Raw genomic sequence first — 17377 nt, 5'->3', positions numbered from 1 at the left:
TGATACCAGACATTCACCATCCAAGAATCCTAAACAGAACTTAGAAACCTAGGTGGGATATAGCGCTAAGAGAAGAAGATGCCTGTGAGACATTGCAACCAGGCCTCATAAGGAAACAGACTTGAACTCAGGAATGAATTCAACTATTCCTCTAAAAAACAGCATAATACCCTAACTGTAGGGATGTACAAAATGTAGAAGCAGTCAGAGTAAAAAAGCAAGGGAGGAAACACAGCTCTAATCCTCGAACTACAACCAGGAGAGGAGGAACTGCATCACATAATAAAATATTGAAGCAGGAAATGTGCTACTGATACGAAAAACTTTTCATCTGAAATGTATCCACGAGTTATTCCCAATTAAGACACACATTAAGCACTTATTTGCTAAAGATTCATAACATTAGGGGGAAAAAAACTTCCTCTTCTTCAATTCCCGCATCATCAGGGAAACGATGTCAACAACGGCAAGGAAGTCATGCCCATTGGTCCAAATTTGGGGACCCGGTGCATAAAATCCCCACAAGAGGACGAGACAAAAGAGTCTGAGAAACTCACCTCTGAGCAGAAGCTCCCCCTCCACCTGTGACACCATGACCGAATCGTGCTGCTCCCCTTGCTGCCAGCCTACGTGCTGCAGGACCACCTGCTGCAGGACCACCTGCTGCCCGCCCAGCTGCTGCGGGTGCGACGGCGGCTGTGGACAAGGCGGCTGCGGGTCCAGCTGCTGTGGGTCCTGCTGCTGCCAGCCTTGCTGCTGCCGCCCAACGTGCTGCCAGACCACCTGCTGCAGGACCACCTGTTGCCGGCCCAGCTGCTGTGTGTCCAGCTGCTGTCAGCCCAGCTGCTGTGGGTCCAGCGGCTGCGGACAAATGTGCTGTGGCTCCAGCTGCTGTCAGCCAGCCTGCTGTACCCCTGTGTACTGCAGGAGGACCTGCTACCCCCCCACCTGCTGCTGCTTGCCTGGATGCCTCGCCCAGGGCTGTGGATCCAGCTGCTGCTAGCCTGCTTGCCAGCCACACGGCTGCCATAACGCCTGCTGGAGGACCACCACATACCCACGGCGGCCGCGGCCACCCCTGCTGCGTGTCCAGCTGCTGCCAGACTTCCTACTGACAACCGCCTCACCAAGAACCCACAACGGCACACGGCACTGACGGGCCAGCGGGAAAACGGACACTGCCAAACGTTGCCGAAAGCGCGCATGCAGTCGCCAACATTTCTGCTACTCATCTGCCTGTTTAAAAACCTTGGGAATCGGCTTGAGGAAGTGTGGGCCGCTTCTCCTGATTCTCTTCTTCCTCAGGTCTTGGGTGTCCCCTGCCAGCGTCACACAGCCGGACACGGAGTCGAGATCTCTGCCTTGACTCCACAGTCAAGACCGTCATCCTGCCTGACGACCTCGGAGAAATAAACCCCCTCACACCTGATAGAAATGTACTCTTTTGCAACTATTAATGTCTGCGCAAGGAGGGTTTCCTTCTCAGTGCATTCATGGTCCTTGTATGCGGATTTTTTCCTGTCGGGACCCTTCTGCATGTCTCCCTAGACACAGGGACTCTCACATGAGTGTCTTAATAAACCCAGTACCGATCTGCATACCATATGCTGTCCGTGTCCCCGTACGGCATGCGTGCCCTAACGGTTTCTGTACAGGTCACAGCCCACATACATTAATTATCCTTTGGGAGACTCCTAGCCTGCCCCCACAAATTCCTATCTCCATTTGAGGATGAGGGAATCTAGGGACGTTCTGTCCCAGAGCGGACAGGGAAGCACTCAGGCGCCAGGCTGCGTCTCCGGCCCTTGCTCAAGGGCGCTCACATACCCACGAGCAGGCGAGTTAGGCAACAGCCTGGGCCACAGCACCAGCAAGATGCTGGTCCGAGTGTCTTCGAGGCCCGTGGAAGTCCTCTTGTCCTGTAGATGCGGGTGATATCTGCGACAAAGTGGTAGACAGCCGAGTGCCACTACGCTGGGACCTCCAGCCCAGTGTCAGGGCAGCGGCCTTGCCCTTTAGAGCTCTTGGGAACACGGGGACCCTTTCGCGGAAGTCGGCGCCAGCCTGCCCAACATGCACTCCTCCTGCTCAGAGACAGGGGAGCCTGCGGGGGCCTCGCGCCCGAGGGCCGCGTCTGCACACGCACGTCTTCCGAGGTCGTGGAGGGCCCATTCTGGTTGGGCCTCCTGGTCCTCAGGACTTCGGCGCGGGGGGGACGGGGGCGGGGGCGGTGGCCGTGCAGAGGACTCGGGCAGTTTTGTGCCAAACACGTCATGCTCCGCAACTGGCAGGCGACGTGGCGTCAGGATCTACAGGGCACCGAGAAAAGGAAGGACGGGGGACGTCACGGACCGAGAGCCCCTGCGCTGGGCGTGTGTGTTGACTTGCAGTAATCTGTGACCTCGGAAGCGCGGAAGGGAAGCAAACAACCTCCGGCGTCTGGGGAAGGACCTGGGAAGCGCTGGAGGGAAACCAACGGGCCTCTTCTGGGGATGGGTGGGGGTGAGACTCACGTGAGGAAGAAGAAAGAGAAAAGAGCCTGGGCCTTCACCAGAGTCCCGACAGATGCAAGGCAGGCGCCTCTGGTCTCACCCTGATGCACGATGCTGCCTCGGCGCTCAGCGAAGTGAGGCTGGATCCAGGCTCTGACGGGAAGGGCGGATGAAGGCCCTGGGTCACTTCCCGGGAGCAGCGGAGGGACCTCTGAGGTGCTCGGGAGGCTTCTGAGGAGCTTGGGAGGCTTCAGGGCACCCACCAGCCCTGGAGACCAGCTATCCAGGAGGCTCTGAACAGACTGCCAACACCACACTTGCCTCTTGCTCGTTCTTACGAGTTGGGGGGATTGTGAGCTGTGCTGAGAAACGGACAGGACCTGGGTTGCTCTCTACTTGCCAAGCCCCGGCCAAATGCTTCATGTACATTTTCTTGAATTCCTGAAGTAATTTCCAACTTAGGGCTCGAGGTTCCCGCTGCAGGGATCAGGAAATCAAGACTGAGATGGGCGAAAGTCATGTCAGAGGATGGTACCTCCCAGACGCGACACTGAAGGACAGCGACCAGGCACGTAGCTTCGCCGGGGAGGGCAGATCCCACTGGCTGGAGTGCGGGAAAGCGACGCAGGGAAGACGCACCGTGAGTCCAGGGGCCCAGCTTGCACGGGAAGCTTATACCCGANGCACCGTGAGTCCAGGGGCCCAGCTTGCACGGGAAGCTTATACCCGATAGCGAGATCAGAAAGGACGAAATTCACTCATTGAGAGTCAGTCCCCTAATTCGGCAACATTTGGTTGTGACATTTGGTTCCTTTGTTCATGGTCTCCAGTGTAAATACTGGAGCATCTGAGGAGAAAGATGGGGTATATTATCTCAGACTCATCTGGAACCTCTCAAGTGATATTCTCTGGTAGGCAATGATATGATACATAGAGAGGGAACGCTTTCTGTCTACATGCCCATCTGTCTAAATTATTCTCTTTTAATCTTGCTGCTTTCATATCTCAGACTAAGCAACAAAGATTTTTCACCATTTGCCAACAGCCCATAAACACCATCCCCTCAGCTCATTCTCCTCCAAACAAAATGTATAACCATGTGTACTGCTCACAGTTCTTCTCACTAGGAGCATTCCCACTTTCCACTCCCTTTGCAGACCAGAAATTTTTGATTTGTTGTAAAATTTCCATTTGTGCCATAAAAGCTGCTACTGGGGCTATCGACTGATAAAATCAAGGTATTCCATGGTCATATGTCATATCTCATTAGGTTTATGCAGGAATCAAATGGAATTAAAAACAAATAATGTATCATTTAGTCATTTAGGTCAACACCAAACTCTGGATATGAAATTGCTTCTTAGTACCTTGGTCTGCAAGTATAATTTATAAATTTGAGGTATGTCTGAGTTTATGTTAAGTCATGAACAGAGGCGTAAACAAAAGAGGCAAAACCAAGGTTACTGAGTGGGAAAAAAAGATCTATTCTCTACTATTAAGGATTTTTGAATAAGGTTTATTTCTACTGTATTCCTCAAAAATATAAGAATTGTGATCTCCTATTGAAGGTATCTGCCTAAAGACTGGCTGATACAATAAATGAGGGGAGAAAAGAGAGAAAAAAATCATTCCAGATCAATCCATGGGTGGACAAACTATTTAGGATGGAAGTGGGGAGAAAAAGATACATACAGAAGGATGGATGCTGGGGTAACTGGATGGCTCAGGTGGTTAAGCATCTAACTCTTGATTTGGAGCAGGTTCATGATCTCAGGGTCATCAGATTGAGTCCTGCATCTAACCCTACTCAGCATGGAGCCTGCTTAAGATTCTCTCTTCTGAGGGCAGAGCAGGATGGCAGAGGAGTAGGAGACCTAAATTACGTCTGGTCCCAGGAATTCAGCTAGATAGTTGTCAAACCATTCTGAACACCTATAAACTCAACAGGAGATAGAAGAAAAGAATAGTAGTAATTCTATGAACAGAAAAGCAAATACTTTCTGGATGGTAGGATGTGCAGAGAAGTGAATCTGAGGTGATATTTGGGAACAAAGACTGCAGGGGGGGAGGGAGCCTCCATTATTTGACCACTGGCAAGTCATAGAGCAGTGGAGCACAAAATCAGAACGTTTAGAAGTCTATTCCACTGAGGGATGTTCTTCCAGTGGCTAAGCAGGGGATGGAAGCTTTGTTGGGACAGTGTGGTCTCAGGACGCTCAGGGTCAAAAAAAGACTAAAGGTGCCTGAGTGTGGCAGAGCTCCCAAGTATTGAAACCAGGGAGGTGGCTGCAAAGACAGAGCCAAACCTTTGGAGTATGGCAACCTCAGGGTTGCCATAAACAGTAATTAGCAGCACAGTTGGGCTTTTGTCCCTTTGAGCAGGGACAAAAGGCAGATCCAGGGAGGACCTCCCCTTCCTCCACCAGGAGGAGTGGCACAGGAGCACTCTGCAGGAATCTGCTGAGTTTGGAAATTCCAAACGGGGTCATGTGCCAGAGATAGAAATGATTGGTCACAAGCCAGGCGAGCACAGAGTGCGGCTGGAGACCAGGGAGACAGGACTGATTGACTTCTTTTCTCTGAGGGCACACTGAGGAGTGGGACCCTGAGCTCTTGGCTCCTCTGGGGTCAGAGAGTGAGAGGCCACCATTTTCATTCTCATATTCTAAAGCTACACAGAAAGCTTTTATGGAACAAAAGGTACTGAGAGCAGATGCAACCAGATTACTTAGCCTGGCCCCTAGCAAGGGTGGTGCAATTCTGCATCGGGCTAAGACATTTGAAAATCACTGCAACAGGCCTGTCCCCGAGAAGATCAGCAAGAATATTGAGCCAATACCAAGTTCAGTGATCACTGAGAACTGCAAAACTCTAGCGCTAGGGAAATACAGCACATAGAATTCATGGGTTTTTTCCCCCATGATTATTTAGTCTTTCGAAGTAAATTAAAAAAATTTTTTTCTTTTTCCATTTTTTTGAAATTTTCTTCTTTCCTATTTTTATCATTTTTTAAATTTATTTTCAGCATAACAGTATTCATTGTTTTTGTACCACACCCAGTGCTCCATGCAATCTGTGCCCTCTCTAATACCCACCACCTGGTTCCCCCAACCTCCCACCCCCCCACCTCTTCAAACCCTTCAGATTGTTTTTCAGAGTCCATAGTCTCTCATTGTTCACCTCCCCTTCCAATTTCCCCCAACTCCCTTCTCCTAACTCCCCATGCCCTCCATGCTATTTTTATGCTCCACTCATGAAAGAAATTGAAGAAGACACAAAAAGATGGAAGACCATTCCATGCTCTTGGATCGGAAGAATAAACATTGTTAAAATGTCTAGACTGCCTAAAGCAATCTATACTTTTAATGCCATTCCAATCAAAATTCCACCGGTATTCTTCAACGAGCTGGAGCAAATAATCCAAAAATTTGTATGGAACCAGAAGAGACCCCGAATCGCTAAGGAAATGTTGAAAAACAAAAACAAAACTGGGGGCATCATGTTACCTGATTTCAAGCTTTACTACAAAGCTGTGATCACCAAGACAGCATGGTAGTGGCATAAAAACAGACACATCGACCAGTGGAACAGAGTACAGAGCCCAGATATGGACCCTCAACTCTATGGTCAGTTAGTCTTCGACAAAACAGGAAAAAATATACAGTGGAAAAAAGACAGTCTCTTCAATAAATGGTTCTGGGAAAACTGGGCAGTTATATGTAGAAGAATGAAACTCGACCATTCTCTTACACCATACACAAAGATAAACTCAAAATGGATAAAAGACCTCAATGTGAAACAGGAATCCATCAGAATCCTAGAGGAGAACATAGGCAGTAATCTCTTCAATATCAGCCACAGCAACTTCTTTCAAGATATGTCTCCAAAGGCAAAGGAAACAAAAGCGAAAATAAACTTTTGGGACTTCATCAAAATCAAAAGCTTCTGCACAGCAAAGGAAACAGTCAACAAAACAAAGAAGCAACCCATGGAATGGGAGAAGATATTTGCAAATGACAGTACAGACAAAAGATTGATATCCAGGATCTATAAATTCTTTCCTATTTTTTTAACCAACATCTTATCAATTCCCTTTTAAAAAATCTTATTAAATTTTCATCTTTACAGTCATATTCCATCCCTTCATCGTATTTACCCTTATTTTTGTATATACATATAAGTTTTTCTTTCTTTAAAATTTTGGAAGGCAGTTTCTTCTAAGAGACCAAAATAAACCCAGAATCTAGGGTGTGGCTCAATTCTATTCACCAGCCTGATCATATTCTTATTTTTTTCCCCTTTCTTTCCCCCTGGTTTCAGGTCTCTTCTGATTTATTTAGTGCTTATTTTTCTGTGATTGATGTTACCCTTCAAGCATTTTCTTCTTTCATTCATCTATTCTTTTCTGGACAAAATGACAAAATGGAAAATCTCACCTCATAAAAAAGAACAAGAGGTGGTACTGACTACCAGGAACCTAATCAATATGTCAGAACTAGAGTTCAGAATGATGATTACAAAGATAGTAGCTGGGCTTGAAAAAAGCATAGAAGATACCAGAGAATCCCTTTCTGGAGAAATAAAAGAACTAAAATCTAACCAAGTTGAAACCAAAAAGGCTTCTAATGATGTGCAATAATAAAAAAAAAATGGAGGCTCTAATGGCTAGAATAAATGAGACAGAAGAGAGAATTAGTGATATAGAAGACCAAATGATGGATAATAAAGAAGCTGAGAAAAAGAGAGATAAACAGCTATTGGATCACAGGGGAGAACTCAAGAGATGAGTGATACCATAAGATAAAACAATATTAGAATAATTTGGATCCCAGAAGGAAGAAGAAAGAATGTGGGGCAGAAGGTATATTAGAGCAAATTATAGCAGAGAACTCCCCAAATTTGGGAAAGGAAACAGGCATCAAAATCCAGGATGCACAGAGAACCCCCTCAAATTCCATGAAAATAGGTCAACATCCTATCATATAATAGTAAAACTTACAAGTCTCAGAGATAAAGAAAATCCTGAAAGCAGCTCAGGACAAGAGGTCTATAACATACAATGGTAGAAATATTAGATTGGCAGCAGACCAACCCCCAGAGATCTGGCAGGCCAGAAAGAACTGGCATGATATATTCAGAGCACTAAACAAGAAAAATATGCAGCCAAGAATACTATATCCAGCTAGGTTTTCATTGAAAATAAAAGGAGAGATAAAAAGCCTCCAGGACAAACAAAAACTAAAAGAATTTACAGACACCAAACCAGCCTTACAGGAAATATTGAAAGAGGTCCTCTAAGCAAAGAGAGAGCCTAAAAGTAACATAGACCAGAAAGGAACAGAGACAAAATATAGTAACAGTCAGCTTACAGGCAATACAATAACACTAAATTAATCTTTCAATAGTTACCCTGAATGCAAATGGGCTAAATGCCCCAAACAAAAGACACAGGGTATCAGAAAGGATGAAAAACAAGCCTCATCAATACGCTATCTGGAAGAGACTCATTTTAGACCCAAAGACACCTCCAGATTTAAAGTGAGGGGGTGGAAAATAATTTACCATGTGAATGGACATCAAAGGAAAGCTGGGGTAGCAATCCTTACATCAGACAAATTAGATTTTAAACCAAAGACTATAATGAGAATTGAGGAAGGACACTATATCATACTTAAAGGGTCTGTCCAACAAGAAGATATAACAATTTAAATATGCCCCTAACATAGGAGCAGTCAATTATATGATCCAGTTAATAACAAAATCTAAGAAACACATTGACAATAACACAATAATAGTAGGGGACTTTAATACCTCCCTCACTGAAATGGACAGATCATCTAAACAAAAGATCAACAAGGATATAAAGGCTTTAAATGACACAGTGGACCAGATGAACTTCACAGATATATTCAGAACATTCCATCCCAAAGCAAAAGAATACATATTCTTCTCTATTGTACATGGAACATTCTCTAGAATAGATAACATCTGGGGTCACAAATCAGGTCTCAACTGGAACCAAAAGATTGGGATCATTCCCTGCATATTTTCAGACCACAGTGCTTTGAAACTGAACTCAGTCACAAAAGGAAAGTTGGAAACAACTAATACATGGAGGCTAAAGAACACCACACTAAAGAATGACTGGGACAACCAGGAAATTAAAGAAGAATTTAAGAAACTGATGGAAACAAATGAAAACAAAAACACAATTGTTCAAAATCTTTGGGATGCAGCAAAGGTGGTCCTAAGAGGAAAGTATATAGCAATACAAGCTTTTCTCAAGAAACAACAAAGGGATAAACACCACCTGGTCATGATGGATAATCTTTTAATGTACAGTTGGATCCTATTAGCTAGGATCTTGTTGAGAATCTTGGCATCCATATTCATCAGGAATATTGGTCTGAAATTCTCCTTTTTGATGGGGTCTTTGATGGTTTGGGGATCAAGGTGATGTTGGCCTCATAGAAAGAGTCTGGAAATTTTCCTTCTGTTTCTGTTTCTTTAAACAGCTTCAGGAGAATAGGTATTATTTCTTCTTTGAATATTTGGTAGAATTCCCCAGGGAATCCATCAGGTCCTGGACTCTTGTTTTTTGGGAGGTTTTTGATCACTGCTTCAATCTTGTTACTAATTACTGGTCTATTCAGGTTGTCAATTTCTTCTTGTTTCTGTCTTGGAAGTTTATAGGATTCCAGGAATGCATCCATTTCTTATAGGTTGCTTAAGCTATTGGTATATAGCTATTGATAATCATTCCTGATGACTGTTTCTATTTCCTTGGTGTTAGTCATGATCCCTCCCCTTTCATTCATGATTTTATTAATTCGGCTCCTTTCTCTTTTCTTTTGGACTAGCCCGGCCAGTGGTTGATTGATCTTATTAATTACTTCAAAGAACCAGCTACAGACAAAGGGCTGATATCCAAGATCTATAAAGACCTTCTCAAACTCAACACCCAACAAACAAACAAATCAAAAAATGGGCAGAAGATATAAGTAGACACTTCTCCAAAAAAGACATTCAAATGGCTAACAGACACATGAAAAAGTGTTCATCATCATTACCCATCAGAGAAATTAAAATCAAAACAACATTGAGATACCGTCTTACACCAGTTAGAATGGCAAAAATTAACAAGCCAAGAAACAACAAATGTTGGAGAGGATGTGGAGAAGGGGAGCCCTCTTACAATGTTGGTGGGAATGCACGTTGGTGCGGCCACTATGGAAAACAGTGGGTGGTTCCTCAAAAAATAGACTTTATCCAATATGAAAACCAGAGATAAAATAGAAAATAGTAACAAAACAAAAACAAAAAAGCACCATAAACGGAGACACAGGGACCTGAAAGAAAATAACAAAAATATAACATTTGTATCACTACCATGCCAGAAAGAATGGAGAAGAAAATGGGACGGAAAGAGTAATTGAAGAAATAATGGCTGAACTTTTCTTGTATTTAATGAAAGAAACAAATTGATAGATTAGAATAAGTGAAACAAAAACAGGAGAAGTCCAAAGAACTCCATGTAAAGACAAAATTGTGATTAAATTTCTGAAAATAAAAGACAAAGTAAAAACCTTAAATAAATAAATAAATAAATAAAATAAATTAAAATAGAGCTACTCTATGATCCAGCAATTGCATTAGGTCATATGTAGTTAAAAGATACAGATGTAGTGAAAAGAAGGGCCATATGCATCCCAGTGTTCATAGCAGCAATGTCTACAACAGCCAGACTGTTGAAAGAGAAGAGACACCCTTCAACAGGCAAATGGATAAAGAAGATGTGGTCTATATATGCAATGGAGTATTACTCAGCCATGAGAAAGGATGAATAACCAAAATTACATCAATATGCCTGGGACTGGAGGAGATTATGCTGAGTGAAACAGTTAAGCAGAGAAAGTCAATGATCATATGGTTTCACTTATTTGTGGAACATAATGAATAGCAAGGAGAACATTGGAAGGAAGAGGGAAATGAAGGAGGGGAAATTGGAGGAGGAGACAAACCATGAAAGACTACAGACTGTGAGAAACAAACTTAAGGTTTTAGAGGGGAGGGGTTGGAGGGATGGGTTGGCCCAGGGATGGGTATTAAGGAGGGCACGTATTGCATGGAACACTGGGTGTTATATGTAAACAATGAATCTTGGAACAATCCATCAAAAACTAATGATGTACCGTATGGTGACCTACATAACATTATTATTTTTTTTTAAATCGAAAGAAACAAGAAAGGTCTCAAATACACAACCAAATCCTACACCTAAAGGAGCTGGAGAAAGAACAGCAAAGAAAGTCTAAACCCAGCAGGAAAAGAGAAATGATAAAGATCAGAGGAGCAATCAATAAAACAGAAACCAAAATAACAGTAGAATACATCAACAAGTAGGAGCTGGTTCTTTTAAAGAAATAGTAAGATTACAAACAAACAAACAAAAAAGAATTAGTAAGACTGATAAACTCCTGGCCAGATATATCAAAAACAAAACAGAAAGGACCCAAATTAATAAAATCGTGAATGAAAGCGGCAAGATCACAATCAACACCAGAGAAATACATTGTAACAACATATTATGAGCAACCATATGCCAGCAGATTTAACAATCTGGAAGAAATGGATGCATTCCTAGAAACCTATAAACTACCAAAACCGAACCAGGAAGAAACAGACAACCTGAACAAACCCCTAACCAGTAAGGAACTTGAAGCAGTAATCAAAAATCTCCCAACAAAAAAGAGCCCAGGGACAGATGGCTTCCCAGGGAATTCTACCAAACATTTAAAGAAGAACTAATACCAATTCTCCTTAAACTGTTCCAAAATAGAAATGGAAGGAAAACTTCCAAACTCATTTTATGAGGTCAGCATTACCTTAACCCAAAACCAGACAAAGACACCATCAAAAAGGAGAATTTCAGACCAACATCCCTGATAAACATGGATGCAAAAACTCTCACCAAAATACTAGCCTATAGGATCCAAAAGTACATTAAAAAAATATTCACCATGACCAAGTGGGATTTATTCCTGGGCTGCAAGATTGGTTCAATATCTGCAAATCAATCGATATGACACAATACATTAATAAAAGAACAAGAACCATATGATACTCTCAATACATACTGAAAAAGCACTTCACAAAATACAGCATTCTTTCTTGATCAAAACTCTTCACAGTATAGGGATAAAGGGTACATACCTCAATATCATAAAACACATCTATGAAAAACCCACAATGAATATCATTCTCAATGGGGAAAAACTGAGAGCTTTTCCCCTAAGATCAGGAACATGGCAGGGATGTCCCCTATCACCACTGTTGTTCAACATAGTACTAGAAGTCCTAGCCTCAGCAATCAGACAAGAAGAAGAAATTAAAAGCATCCAAATCAGCAAAGAAGAAGTCAAACTCTCACTCTTTGCAGATGATATGATACTTTATGTGGAAAACCCAAAAGACTCCACCCCAAAACTTCTAGAACTCATACAGGAATTCAGTAAACTGTCAGGATATAAAATCAATGCATAGAGATCAGTTGTATTTCTACACACCAACGAGAAGACACAAAAAAGCGAAATTTAGGAATTGATTCCATTTACAGCTGGAAACCATAAGATACCTAGAAATAAATCCAACCAAAGAGGCAAAGAATCTGTACTCAGAAAACTATAGAATTCTCATGAAAGAAACTGAGGAAGACACAAAGAAATGGAAAAAGGTTCCATGCTCATGGATTGGAAAAACAAATATTGTGAAAATGTCTATGCTACCTACAGCAATCTACACATTTAATGCAATCCCTATCAAAATACCATCAACTTTTTACAAAAATTGGAACAAATAATCCTAAAATTTGTATGGAATGAGAAAAGATCCTGAATAGCCAGAGGAAAGTTGAAAAAGAAAACCAAAGTTGGTGGCATCACAATTCCAGACTTCAAGTTCCATTACAAAGCTGCAATCATCAAGACAGTATGGTACTAGCATAAAAACAGACACATAGATCAATGGAACAGAATAGAGAACTCAGAAATGGACCCTCAACTCTATGGTCAACTAATCTGCAACAAAGCAGGAAAGAATGTCTGATGGAAAAAAGATAGCCTCTTCAACAAATGGTGTTGGGAAAACTGGACAGCCACATGCAGAAGAATGAAACTGGACCATTTCCTTAACCACACAAAAACAGACTAAAAATGGATGAAGGACCTCAATGTGAGAAAGGAATCCATCAAAATCCTTGAGGAGAACACAGGCAGCAACCTCTTCGACCTCAGCTGCAGCAACTTCTTCCTAGGAACAACACCAAAGGCAAGGGAAGCAAGGATAAAAATGAACTACTGAAACTTCATCAAGATCAAAACCTTTTGCGCAGCAAAGGAAACAGTCAACAAAACCAAAAGACAACTGACAGAATGGGAGAAGATATTTGCAAAAGAAATATCAGATAAAGGGCTAGTATCCAAAATCTATAAAGAGCTTAGCAAACTCAACACCCAAAGAACACATAATCCAATCAAGAAATGGGCAGAGGACATGAACAGACATTTCTGCAAAGAAGACATCCAGATGGCCAACAGACACATGAAAAAGTGCTCCACATCACTCGGCATCAGGGAAATACAAATTAAAACCACAATGAGATAACCACCTCACACCAGTCAGAATGGCTAAAATTAACAAGTCAGGAAATGACAGATGCTGGTGAGGATGTGGAGAAAGGGGAACCCTCCTACACTGTTGGTGGGAATGCAACTGGTGCAACCACTCTGGAAAATAGTATAGAGGTTCCTCAAAAAGTTGAAAATAGAGCTATCCTATGACCCATCCATTACATTACTAGGCATTTACCCCAAAGATACAAATGTGATCTGAAGGGACATGTGCACCTGAATGTTTATAGCAGCAATGTCCACAATAGCCAAATGATGAAAAGAGCCTAGGTGTCCATCAATGGATGAATGGATAAAGAAGTGGTATATATATACAATGGAATATTATGCAGCCATCAAAAAACCCTGAAATCTTGCCATTTGCAACAATGTGGATGGAACTAGAGGGTCATATGCTAAGCTAAATAAGTCAATCAGAGAAATATTATTATCATATGATCTCATTGATATGAGGAATTTGTTTTCTTTTTAAGATCTTATTTATTTATTTGATAGAGAAATCATAAGTAGGCAGAGAGGCAGGCAGAGAGAGAGGGGGAAGCAGGCTCCCCACTAAGCAGAGAGCCTGATGCAGGGCTCAATACCAGGACCCTGAGATCATGACCTGAGCTGAAGGCAGAGGCTTAACCTACTGAGCCACCCAGGCGCCCCTAAGGTGATTTTAAAGTACAGGAATGCTAGAAAACCTCTATAAACTCTACCCCTCCAAAATCACTTCCCATTCCATGAACACACCATGCTTTCTCATGCTTCTGTGCCTTCTTTGCACATGTCAGTATTTCTGGATCAGATTCTCTCACCATCTATCCCCTTTTGCCCCCCACGTTTTTTCTTAAGATTTAATTTATTTATTTGAGAAAGAGACAGAGATAGAGACAGAGAGCACAAGCAGAGGGGAGGAGGAGAAGTAGGCTCCCAGCTGAACAAGGAGCCCAAAGTAGGGTTTGATTCCAGGGCCCCAGGATCATGACCTGAGCCCAAGGTACCTGCTTAACTGACTGAAACACCCAGGTGCCCCAACCCCTTTTGCTCTTTAAGTTCCACATCTAATGTCCCTTTTCTATATCACTTTTAGACAGTTAATTACTTCTTCTACCATTAGGGAGTCTATAGCAATTGGTTCTCCATAAAGAAACTTCCTTTCTACTATAACTATCTGTTTATACATCTCTTTCTCTAACCACACTGAGTTTCCCCCAAAGGCTGTATGATTTATTTAACAAATATGTATATGGATCTAGCTCTTGGCCATTCTGCAAGCTAGGTAGACCCATTAGTATCTTTTCTTAAGAAGCTCAGGTAAAGGAATGATGAAACAATGTAAAACACGCAAGGAATATATACTCCCAGAATATTAGAAGAGGAAGAGGTAGTTTGGGTGGAGACTATCAGGAAGGGTTTTTGAAGAAGGTACAAGTACTGTGGTTTCATGCATAGTGTGCAAAGTGCCTGCAACAGAATAGGGAAGCTTTCAAACACTGTTTGCTAAATACATAAGTGAGTGAAAACATATAACTCCACAGGACTCCAGTTTTATGATTCTATCAAACCCAACAAAGACCTTTCAAGAAGAACATTTCTAAATAACACATAGCTTGTATGCAAACATGGGCCTGTTATTGTGATCCCAACAGTGAATCAATCACTTGGGGCTTTTCAGGCCCCAACACAATCCCCACATGATGCTGTGCATATTCTAAACATTAAAGACTGTGGGATCAGTGACTCACTTTTGCTATCAGGAAAGTAATTCTATTCTAAGGGCACTATACATTCCTGGGAGTGTCATGTATTGAGGCAATAATCCATTAGTTGGCTGACACATTATCTGAACCATTCCACCAGAAAAGGATGTCTTGAATGTCTCCTACAATCTTTAAATGTCTTGTTATGACATTCACACAATAGAATATCATTAATTTAGACACATTCCTTCAGGGACATGAGCAGGCCAATTTTTCCTGGCCTGCACCCACATGAAATTTGCTTGTAAGGCAAATTGAGATGGTGAATATAATTACAAAATTTATATTTAACTCAGTGTGGACCTACTTAATGTTAATTGCTAATTGCATATCATTCTGTACCTATCCCTTGAACTTATCACTTAGAAGCATTCTTTAGCTATGATTTTAATTTTATTATCTTTTAAACTATGTTCAATTAGCGAACACATAGTACATCATTAGTTTTTGATGTAGTATCCAATGATTCATTAGATGCTAGGATTCTCAATTATGCTTTAAATGTATTGAAAAGAAGCTAAAAGGCAATATTTTTAAAAGTTCTAGCCAACCAAATTAGACCAGTCGGCCTTCTTGTTTTTGAATTAGTGAAATTTCATTACATTGTTTCTATGGAGACATTTTATAAATTAGTATCATAATATAATTTAAAAGATCTTAAACATTGTTCAAATGTTTCCTCAAGCTCCAAAAACTTTTATTGAGTATGTAATATGTGCTAGGGACTTTGCTAGATGTGGAGGATTCAAAGAAAAACAACACTGTTGCAGCTCCATAGCCAAGATGGGTTGTACTCTTTGGGAATATCAAGGGACTAGAGCCAAATAAGTGTTTGAAGGAGCAAGAGAAGGTATAAGAGAGTGGCATCTGAGCTATGTTATTGCTGGATAAAGAAGAACAAGCAGGTTTTCCAGGGCATTAGATAGAACTGCAAAGGGTGGAATCTGAAAAGTGTGGACTAGAGCTTAGAGCAATGAGGAAGATAAGAGAGTGACTGGAGATGGGGTTAGGAAAGTAGGTGTGTGAAGGGTGTTGATGCCATGTTAATAAGTTTGGCATGTACCCAATGCACACCAGGGTGTCAATAGCCTTTTATCATGAGGCCTCACCCCAAACCTGGAAATGTCACACAAAATCTGGCAGAGGTAATCAAAAGAAATGATAGTTCAAAAGATATGTCTCTAGGCTAAACCAAATGCCCTGTTCATTTTAAAACTTGATTTTATTTGAAACATACTAAAAAGAACACAAAAGTATCTTTAATAATCCCAACATTCAAAAAAAATTATAAAGTACAAAGTAAAAGTCTCCCTAATGACTTTCCTCCCATCTCTAATTTAAATTGATGGGTATCGTCCCTGACCTTTTCCCATGTTGATACAAATATTTCTATGTTTATATATGTGTATAAACATACCATGACCCCGACCCCAAGGAATCTTGTGCTAAATTCGTTCATTCAATAAGTACTTATTGGAGTCTTTCTATATACCACGCACTGTTCAAGCAACTCAGCATGTAACACCAAGAGCTGACATTCCGGAAGGGCAAGACTAACAATTAGCAGAAGATGGAACATGGTGATTTCAAATAAAGATAAGTGTTAGGAAGACAATTAAAAAATAGAGTACATTACGGTAAGAGAGACGAGAATGTTCTTGAGATTGTGATGTCACAGGGTGGCTTCACTTGAGGAGGGGATGATCTGACCTGTGACGTGGATGATGCTGAGAGATACAGGTGATAAGAAAACGCTGCCTCAAAATGACTCACTTTCACATGCACATCATTTTCAGTTAAAGGGAATCAGAACACAGCAAATTCCAGAAAAGTTCCTTATCTTCCCTTTAACACTGCTTGTACCAGAAAAAGAATATTAATAGTGATTCTGTTTCACATAAGAAACTTATGTGCAAAATAAGGAAACCTATGTTTTCTAAACATATCATCGCACCTTCCTAAAGGTCTTCCTCCCCTTCGTGACCTCAGGCACCCACCCTCTCCTTAGCTCATATAAGCATCATGTTGCCTATTGGTCTTTGGAATTTCAGTGTGTGTACAGATTCCGAATATGTATATCATAAAAACTTATTTTCACCTGCTAATCTACTTCGTGAAAATTTGATACTTTGTGCACAAAGAAGGACCTTAAAGGAAGAGAAAATGCGTTATCATTGACAGCATCAACATTCTCCGGTATTTTACACCCAGGACAAAAACATACAGATGTAGAATCTATTGGATGTTCTAGGTCAATAGACATCTATAGTAAAAAAAAAAAAAAAAAACCAATTGAAAAAACAATTGTATATATGAATGTGGGGAACTTAATAAAAGACAAGTGCAGACATAATGGAAATGTTCTATCCTGATACATGCAAAGATTACAAGGATGGGCTACTGTGTATCAAAATTCACCACTATGGATGACTACACACAGGATTTTTTAACT

At 41.5% G+C, this 17377-nt stretch overlaps 1 protein-coding gene across 1 annotated transcript in view; it reads left to right on the top strand.

Annotated features, from left to right (window-relative positions):
• The first annotated feature begins 592 nt into the window (after nt 1-592).
• The window catches only part of LOC111151279 (keratin-associated protein 4-12-like), a 42016-nt gene continuing 25231 nt past the window's right edge, over nt 593-17377 (top strand). The window contains exon 1 of the mRNA XM_022509158.1: nt 593-918. Coding sequence (XP_022364866.1) covers nt 593-918 — 326 coding nt within the window. The remainder of the gene's footprint in view (nt 919-17377) is intronic.

The sequence above is a fragment of the Enhydra lutris genome, unplaced genomic scaffold (genome assembly GCF_002288905.1).
Source record: "Enhydra lutris kenyoni isolate GAN:26980312 unplaced genomic scaffold, ASM228890v2 scaffoldscaffold26, whole genome shotgun sequence".
NCBI lineage: Eukaryota > Metazoa > Chordata > Mammalia > Carnivora > Mustelidae > Enhydra > Enhydra lutris.
Note: the sequence above shows the minus strand (reverse complement) of the source record. Positions and strands in the feature narration are given on the sequence as shown.